Source organism: Galeopterus variegatus, unplaced genomic scaffold (assembly GCF_000696425.1).
Source record: "Galeopterus variegatus unplaced genomic scaffold, G_variegatus-3.0.2 Scaffold5838, whole genome shotgun sequence".
Taxonomy (NCBI): domain Eukaryota; kingdom Metazoa; phylum Chordata; class Mammalia; order Dermoptera; family Cynocephalidae; genus Galeopterus; species Galeopterus variegatus.
In genome coordinates, this window is record NW_007731949.1 from 120,735 (window position 1) to 130,845 (window position 10,111).

The following is a 10,111-nucleotide window of genomic DNA, read 5'->3' on the forward strand; positions in this document are numbered from 1 at the left end:
CTCCCCCCATGACATCCACTGAAGGGAGGAACCCGTGGCCATCCCAGGGCCAAATGGGGCTTCCTGGGAATTGCCACTCCTCTCCCTTTGTTCCTACATTCTTCAGAGGAAAGGGGGTGCACAGGAGATGAAGTCAGCCTGTGGGACCAGCCAGAGGGTTTTCTGCAGGCCAGCTTCTCCTTCCTCTCCTGTTTCCTTTCTTCCTCCTAAGCTGTGATGTCTTTACAGAGGCTTCTAGATACCTTTAGATGATGCTTTTTCTTATACTCCAAGAGTATACAAGGGAACTTCATGGAAAAATAGAATTAAAAGATAATACAAATCTTTCCATAAACTTTTTGAAGTACTCTTGCATAGTTTCTCTTATATTCTAGTAGATAGTTTTTCTTATATTCTTAAGAGGAAAAATCTATAGCAGTAAAATGTTTAAACTTCTCAGAGCAATACCGTGATCAGAAAGCATAATTTAGATTCTCTGCGAATATTTGCATAAGCGGAACAGAAGACCATTTGTGCCTTTTCCACCCTATATTCCTCAGGTGCCTCCTCTAAAGAACTTACCTCCTGAGATCTGGGGGATCACACTCTCGACAGATCTTAAAGATCCTGCCGGATGCTCTAATCACACACTGTTCAATCCATTTTTGTAGAACTGTACAGAATCTTACTGGGACTGGCAGCGACTTGTCCCAAGCAGATATGTACAGGGCCCCAAATAGCCTACTATTTCACTTTACAGTAATGATCATCCAGCATCTACAAAACTATAATTCACAAAATATAAATCTAAAATAAGTCTTTTATTATTTATGTATCAGACATAATCCTTGGTATCATTACCTGGTACTTAAAGTTTTACAACCTTAAGTTGATATAAGTGCAAAAATAGCATAGTGATTGACACCTACTGGTTGCTGGTTCCTCCCCCTTTCTGTCCTTCCTTATCAATTAAATCTCTGCTGAATGTTTATTCACCTAAGCTGATGTTCATTCGTAGATAAATATTCATATACACATTCACATATGTGTGTGTATTCTATTTTCATTCTGATTCATGATTTTATGTGTAAAACAGTCATGGGGCTAAGACATGGGGGAAAAATAGACTTCCACTTATAGGATAAAATGATATTAGTGAAAACTGGTCCATTCCTTAAGGAAAATGGACAATAGTATGAATGGACAGATACAGATATGGGCGCACACGCACAAATATATGCAATCTTGTACACAATAAAACTATTGTTTTAATGACATTTCTATGTATAACAGAAAATATATGTAAGGTAACCATAAGCTATGGAACATGAAAATAAGACAAATACAATGCGCCCACCCAACTTCTTTATTATTTATGTATCAGACATAATCCTTGGTATCATTACCTGGTACTTAAAGTTTTACAACCTTAAGTTGATATAAGTGCAAAAATAGCACAGTGATTGACACCTACTGGTTGCTGGTTCCTCCCCCTTTCTGTCCTTCCTTATCAATTAAATCGAGGCCCCAGCGTGGAACCCGTGGATTCAGGGCTGGTTTGGGCAGTGATTCCCTCTGTGTTAGCATAGTTGATATCCAAATCGCCAACCTAGATGTTAAAAGAAAAATATTTGCTGAGCAAAAGCAGGAAAGATTGGCTTAGCTAAGAATTAATAGAATTTTCCCAGTTAAAAAACCTTTCACCTTATTTGTCTTTTTGTTTGTTCTTGTTTTTGTTTTGTTTTATGTAAGCAGATATGTTTTATTCATAAGTTTTTGTTCACATGGTCGCTTTCCCATAATTCACAAAAAGGAAGAAGACCAACCATTTTACAACGTTGTTCTTTATTACAAAACCTGAAACTGATTATGCTTTTAACATTTTATGAACCACTGACTCAAAATTAGAGGAAAATGTTTTAAATACTTGAGGAAAAAACTAAAGAGTATACAGCTTTCTTCAAAAAGTAGTTTATAGGGATCTGGATAAGCAAGGTAACGGTGGTCACATAAATCTAAGTCTCCCCAAAACAAACAAACTAAAAAACCAAAAAGAATAAAACTACATAAAGTGCATGTATATAACAATTAGAAGACAGAAAATGCCCCAAACTTCCAATTACCTGTAAAGAATAAAATAAACATGAAATACAGCAAGCAACCCCTTGTGCTCCTACCATAAGACTGTGCAGAGTAAGGGCAGTCTGGGAAAATCTGAATGGCAGCAAGAATGCTCACAGCCTTATACCTATGGCATGAAAGAGTTCTGGTTTATCAAAGAGCTTGTTCTAAGAAAGGGGCTTCTAAGCACTCATGATTTCAGGTGATTGTCATCAAAAGGCATCATTTCTGGGGAAGAGAAGAGTAAAAACGAAAATAGTGGCACCATGTGGAGAAAGGATGATAAAGGGTAAAGGAGACAAAGGGGGGAAATTTAGGGTGCTGAGTCATCAAGCATCATCATAATAATTTACTGAAAATAGTGGCACCATGTGGAGAAAGGATGATAAAGGGGAAAGGAGACAAAGGGGGGAAATTTAGGGTGCTGAGTCATCAAGCATCATCATAATAATTTACTGAGGCAAAAACAATAAATGAATGGTCAAACTAGTGGGTCAAAGTCCAATGAATAACAGGATATTTGCAGAGACTCAAAATACCTCCCAATAACTTACAATTTTTAAGAAGAAAAAAATGGTAATTTTACAGAAAAGAAACTTGGCAGAACAAAGATAAAAATCACCAGTAATGGGAAAGACTGATGTCATGTGCCTCCTGATAAACGCATCAAAAACAACACATCATCGCTTCCATAGTATTCCTCCCAAACATGCATAACCTGAAGTTAATTAAGCAGAAATATCAGACAACCAAAACTGAAAAGCATTCTAGCAAAAACAAACAAATAAACAAGCAAAAATTATTGGTCTGTATTCTTTAAAAATATCAATGTCACAAAAGACAGTAACTGAGGAACTGTCCCAGATTAAAGGAGACTAAAGAAACATGACAACTAAATGCAACACATGTAATGGAATTTTCTTTTGCTATAGGGACAACTGGCTAAAATTGAATAAGGTCTGGAGATGGCTAATAGTACTGTGTCAATGATAATTTCCTGATTTTGGTAACTATACTGTGCTTATGTATGAGAATGTCTATGTTTTTAGGAAAACACACCATGAATAATTAAGGGGTAAAGGGGCACCTTATTTTCAATTTATTCTCAAATGGTTTAAAAAAAATTTACACACACACATTGATCATTTGAGTGCATACCTGCATGCACACATACAAACACACACTCAGAGAACAATAAAATAAAATGTGATAAAATATTAACATTTGGGGAATTTGGGTAAAGGGTATACAGTGATTCTTTGTACTGAAATTACGTAGGCCTATAAGAACATTACTGTTTTTTGTGCACTGATTTTGTATCCTGCTACTTTACCAAATTCGTTTATCAGCTCTAGGAGTTTTCTGAAAGAGGTTATGGGTTTTTCTATATATACATAGGAACGTGTCATCTGAGAACAATGACAATTTGACTTTGTCTTTTCCAATTTGGATGCCCTTTATTTCTTTCTCTTACCTGATAGCTCTGGCTAATACTTCCAGTACTATGTTGAATAGGAGTGGTGAGAGTGGGCATCCTTGTCTTGTTCCTGTTCTTAGAGAAAACCTTTCAGTTTTCCCCCATTCAGGATGATGTTGGCAGTGGGTTTGTCATATATGGCTTTTACTGTGTTGAGATACTTTCCTTCTATACCTAATTTGTTGAGCATCTTTATCACAAAGAAATGTTGAATTTTGTCAAATGATTTTTCTGCATCTATTGAGATAATCATATGCTTTTTGTCCTTACAAGCAGAAAAAGAAAAGAAAGCAAGCACATTTACGATAGCAACCAAAAGAATAAAATACCTAGGAATAAATTTAACCGAAGGGGAGAAAGATCTCTACAGTAATAACTACAAATTCTGCTGAAAGAAATTAAAGAGGACACCAAAAGAAAGACATTCCTTGTTCATAGATTGAAAGAATTAGCGTGGTGAAAATGTCCATACTACCCAAAGCAATCTACGGATTCAATGCAATCCGCATCAAAATACCATGACATTCTTCACAGAAATAGAAGGGAAAAAAATCCTAAAATTCATACAGAACAACAAAAGTCCCTGAAGAGCCAAAGCAATCCTGGGCAAAAAAAATAAAACTGGAGGTATTATACTACTTGACTTCAAGTTATACTACAAAGCAATAGTAACCAAAACAGCATGTACTGGCATAAAGACAGACAGATGGACCAATGGAACCAAATAGAGGACCCAGAAATCAACCCACATGCTTACAGCCAACTGATCTTTGACAAAGGCAACAAAACATACTTTGGGGAAAAGACACCCTCTTCAGTAAACAGTGCTGGGAAAACTGGATATCCATATGTACAAGAATGAAACTAGACCCATACTTCTCACCATATACCAAAATCGGCTCAAAATGGATTAAAGACTAAACTATAAGACATGAAACTATAAAACTCCTAGAAGAAAACATAGGGGAAATACTTCAGGATGTAGGACTGGTCAAAGATTTCAGGAATAAGAGCCCAAAAGCACAGGCAACAAAAAAAAAAATTTTAAATGGGATTATATCAAATTTAAAAGCTTCTGCATAGCAAAGGAAACAATTAACAGACTGAAAAGACACCCTACTGAATGGGAGAAAATATTTGCAAACCATACATCCAACAAGGGACTAATATCAAGAATATACAAGAATTCAAACAACTTCACAGTACAAAAACAAAGAATCCAATTAAAAAACAGCCAAAGGAACTAACAGACATTTTCAAAGACATACATACAAATGGCCAACAGGTACATAAAAAAATGCTCAACACCACTAAGCATCAGAGAAATACATCAAAACCACACTGACATATCATTTCATCCCAGCTAGACTAGCTATTATCAAAAAGACAGAATATCAAATGCTGACGAGGATGTAGAGAAAAGGGAACCTTCCTACACTGTTGGTAGGACTATAAATCAGTACAGCCATTATGGAAAACAGAATGGAGGTTTCTCAAACAACTACAGATAGATCCTCCGTATGATCCAGCAATCCAACTTCTGGGTATATACCCAAAGGAATGGAATTACCATGTCGAAGGGATACCCACCCTCCCGTGTTCCTCGCAGCTCTATTTACAATAGTCAAGATATGGAACCAACCTAAATGTCCATCAACAGATGACTGGATAAGGAAAATGTGGTATATATACATAATGGAATATTACTTGACCATAAAAAAGAATGAAATTCTGCCATTTGCAGCAACATGAATGAGTTTGGAGAAAATTATGTTAAATGAAATAAACCAGGCACAGAAAGAGAAATACCACATGGTCTCACCCCTAAGTGGGAGCTAAGAAACAAAGAAAGAAAGACCATATTAAAACATTGAACTTTCAGAAGGAGAGAACAGACTTATGGTTACTAGAGGTGGGAAAGGAGGAGGGGGAGGGAGAATAGGGAGTAACTGGGTAAGGGACACAAAAAGTAACTACTATTTGTAATGATGAACACGTTAATAATATTGATTTGATCATCACATATTGTACACAAATACTGATAGTCAACTGCGTCTCCCATAAATACATAGAAATAATAATAATATAAAATTAAAATAAAATACTAAAAATAAGACCCCCCCCAAAAAAAGAAACTATGTAGAAAATTACATCTAAATATAATGTTTTTTTCAAAGTGTATATGAGAAAGAAATTTTCACAGTAATTTTTATCTTGTGAATTTCCTCATTAGGTAGGTCAATAACCTTGAGAATTAATGGAAAACAGCATAGCATATACTCTAGCAATGTTTTGCAGTTTCTGTGCCAGGTTGAGAGAGACAAAAGATATTAGATAAGATTCTTTCCAGATATTGCTAGAAATTATTTTAAATATGCAAATTTGGGCCTCTCACTTTGTCCTTGCTATTCAGGTAGACAGAGGAACAGTAAAAGAGACTATATGGTAGCTATACTACACTGATATAATGAACTTTGTGATTTCTATGAAGGTTTAGTTTTATTTAACAGTTTTCATTGTACAAATTTAGCAATCTTCTGCTATATTTAAATCAACTGAGTCAAGCTGTTTGGGTTCTCTTTAAATGTATATTTCACATTTTTTAATTTTTTGCTTCCCATTATTCACCCAAAATATTCTCAGAAAGAACTTATATACTAATCTCATCTGTGGTTTGGTAAATTTTGCCCTTTTAATGAATTTTAGAACATATAAAAACATAGTTTCTCCACATAATTTTGAGTCATTTACAGTTTTAGCTACTTGACATAAACGGAAATTCTACAGCATTCATTGTGGTTCAGAACAAAAAGAAGTAAGGATTCAAGAAGTATTTCATTTAAACTGCTGAGAAAATATTACAACAGAATAAATCCATTAAAATCAGAATATGTCAAAGCTTTGCACACTGAAAACTATAAAACTGATGAAGGAAATAAGAAGACAAAGATAAATGGAAAGATATCTTATGTTTATGGATTGGAAAAATTAATATTGACAAAATGTCTGTACTACCCAAAGCAATCTAAAAATTCAATACAGTCTCTATCAAAATTTCAATGGCATTTTTCACAGAAATAGAAAAAACAATCCTGAAATTCACATGGAACCACAAAAGACACACAATTGCTAAAGCAATCTTGAGCAAGAATAACAAAGCTGGAAGCATTCTCACTTCCTCATTTCAAATTACATTACAAAGCTATAGTAATCAAAACAGTATGGTGCTGAGACAGTAGATGAATGGAAGAAAATAGAAAGTCCAGTTATAAACCCACACACATATGATCAACTAATCTTTGATAAAGGTGCAAAAAATACACATTTAATAAATGATGTTGGGAAAACTGGATAGCTACATGGTAATGAAATTGGATTCCTATCTTACACCATACACAAAAATCAACTCAAGATGCATTTAAAACTTAGAGGTAAAAACCTAAAATCACCATGAAACTGCTAGAAGAAAGCATAGGTGGGAAAACTTCATGACTACCCTCCAGGAACCTCCACGTGGTTCAAGTATCCAGAAGCTCTCTAACCCAGTCCTTTTGGATTTTTATGGAAGCTTCATTATGTAGGCATGATTGGTTCAATCACTGGCCATTAATGATCAACTGAACCCTCAACCCTCCTCCCCTTAATTCCAACCCCAGACTGTTAGGGGTGGGTTGAAAGTCTCAACCCTCTAATCATGCCTTGGTCTTTCCTTAACCAGCCCCCATCCTGAAGCTACCTAGGAGCTGCCAGCCACCAATCAAGTTAGCATACAAAAAGACACCACTTTGGATAGTCCAGGGATTTCAGGAGTCGTATGCCAGGAGATGGGGACAAAGGCCAAATATATGTTTAATAATATCATAGATTCCATACACACACAGCGAGAAACATTATTCAGCCTTAAATTTTAAAAAAAGGAAAAAAAACACACAAGGAAAGAAAATCCTATCATATCATTTGTAAGAACATGGATGAACCTAGAAGACATTATGCTAAGTGAAATAAGCCAAAAACAGAAAGACAAATATTGCATGATCTCGCTTATATGCAGAATCTAAAACAGTCAAATTAATAGAAACAGTGAGTAGAAGGGTGGTTACCAGCCGCTGTGGACTGATTCAATTTTGTCCCCCAAATTCATATATTAATAAGCTTAATTCCCACTGTAACTCTTGACGGTGGGAAATCCTATTAACGGTAACTGAAAGGTGGGGCCTTGAAGAGTTGATTAAATTATAAGACCATGACATGGTAAATGGATTAATAATGGTGGTCCAGTGCTGGTTCTGAGGACTTTAAAAGGAGAGTGCATGAGGGACTATTTCTCTCTCTGTCCCACCAATTTGCAATGTGATACCCTGCTGTCACTGAAGTCACCACCAAAGAAAGCCTTCACCAGATGTTTTCCCTGCACTTTGGACTTCCAGTCTCTGAAATAGTAAGCAATAAATTTTGTTTCTCATAAATTACCTAGTTCCAGGTATTTTGTTATAAGCAACAGAAACAGACTAATACACTAATGGTTGGGGGGTGGGAAATATGGGGAGATGTTGGTCAAAGGGCACAAGCTTCCAGTTATGCAATGAATAAGTTCTTGAGACCTAATGTACAGAATGGTGATTATAGTTAATAACAATGTACTGTATACTTGAAATTTGCTGAGAGTAGAGCGTAAGTGCTCCCACCACACACACAAAAGGGTAACTATGTGAGGTGATGGATATGTTAAATTAGCTTGATCGTGGTCATATAATGTATTTGTATATCAAAACATCACACAGTACACCTTAAATACATACAATTTCTACTTGACAATTACACCTAAATAAAGCTGGAAATTAATAAACAAATTTCAGAACACAGCTAGATCATACCAAATCTGATTACCCTGCATGTTGAAAGAATGTCCCCAGAACTCCCACTTTGTCCTAAACTCCGTGCCACTTCCTCAATTTCTATAACTAGCATTGACATTCAGCTGATTTATACCAAAACAACTATATCAGGTATTTACAGCTGATGTCCATTCTGATTTATTGGTTTCTCTGTCATTTTGAATACCATCCCTACCCCTGCTATTAATACTATGGATTTGTTGTAACTACTTTATAACACAAAAGGAAAAGGCAGAGATATTCAACTAAAGGGATGAAATTGAGATATTCTAGGCAGAAAAAAATGTTTATCACAGAAAACATTGATAAGTAACAGGGTAAACTATATGCATACTAACAACAAAAAGGTAAAATGCCTTATTGCCCAATGAGTGTATACATACATATATATATATATACACACACATATATAGTACATCTTATACAGGGATTAGGTTTTAAAGTCAGTAGATAAGGCAGATATTGCATGTTGTCAAAATTACCCCTGAAAATCCCTTAAATTCCCATAAATTAGGGTGGGCAGAAATCTTCAGATCTATATTTTAATTTTTATAAACTCTAAAATTTGAGAATCACTGTGCTAGAGAAAAGAACAGAAGACAAGTCCAGCCTTATGTAGATGCTGGTACATTCACACCATCTGCCTTTATAAAATTTAACTCAAAAGTCTATCAAGGAATGCAGAGAAAATTCTAAAAGGTCCGGCTTCCCTGTAACATAGCACCATTCTGTTTTAATACTAAAGCTCTATAACCTTAGTACATGCTAATAGGTATGCTGTAAGGATTACATGTGACAAGTAATTTATCACATGGGGCATCATAGCATCAATACATGGGGCTGGAACCAAGCACTTGCTCATTACCATTGATTTGAATACAAATACTGCTTAATCAGGTCATATACACAGTTTTTCTGAAAAGCTGTAGAGAGGACAGTGGTTGCCCAGTTGCCATTTCCTATTTTGGCCCTACTGAGGAGCTCACAGTCCTCCCAACTGGCAGAGTCTCCAGAGCCCTCCCTTAGGGTGCTTCCTGGTGGGGTAAGGAGTATTATGTTCTGAAGTAAGGTCCTAAGTTAAATGCGCATATAATGAGACTCCACAGCAGCACCCCCTGGGCTGCCCTTAGTCTGACATTTTCCAAGGAACACAACAATGCTGACTCTATCTCTCACATACTCAGGTTTCGGAAAGAGGTACAGATCCACCTGGTAATGTCAGTAGAGCCTCACCTGATCTATTACCATACAGTTAGCATAGACTTCGTCATCTCCATTCAACAAATCGGAAAGCCGGCCTGCACCAAGGAACGTTGAGGGATGCTTGGATTTTTTAAGGACATCAAAGGAGCGATCTAGAGGAAAAATGAAAACAGGAAGACAAAGCAGAAGGAAATTATTTTACGCTCAAGCTTTACCTTCTTTGTCAAACCATAAGGAAAAAAATCAAGAGTGCATTTTTTAAGATAGCATTTTGCTGTCTTCACATGTTAACATCTATATGCAAGTATTTTCTCTTCTATATCCAAACTTCAGTGATCGGGAACCTTCGTGTAGAATGAATAGTTCTAGATAGATAAATATTTGCCCACTTCCAGCACTATTTTTTCCATCATTAGAGATCTTGTAAAATCAATTT

At 35.9% G+C, this 10,111-nt stretch overlaps 1 protein-coding gene across 1 annotated transcript in view; it reads right to left on the bottom strand.

Annotated features, from left to right (window-relative positions):
• ARHGEF28 (Rho guanine nucleotide exchange factor (GEF) 28) overlaps nucleotides 1-9,831 on the bottom strand; it is a gene marked incomplete at its 5' end in the record, with an annotated part of 106,704 nt that extends 96,873 nt beyond the window's left edge. Inside the window, 2 exons of the mRNA XM_008590079.1 lie at nucleotides 1,506-1,588; nucleotides 9,706-9,831. Coding sequence (XP_008588301.1) covers nucleotides 1,506-1,588; nucleotides 9,706-9,831 — 209 coding nt within the window. The remainder of the gene's footprint in view (nucleotides 1-1,505; nucleotides 1,589-9,705) is intronic.
• Between the last annotated feature and the right edge of the window lie 280 nt (nucleotides 9,832-10,111).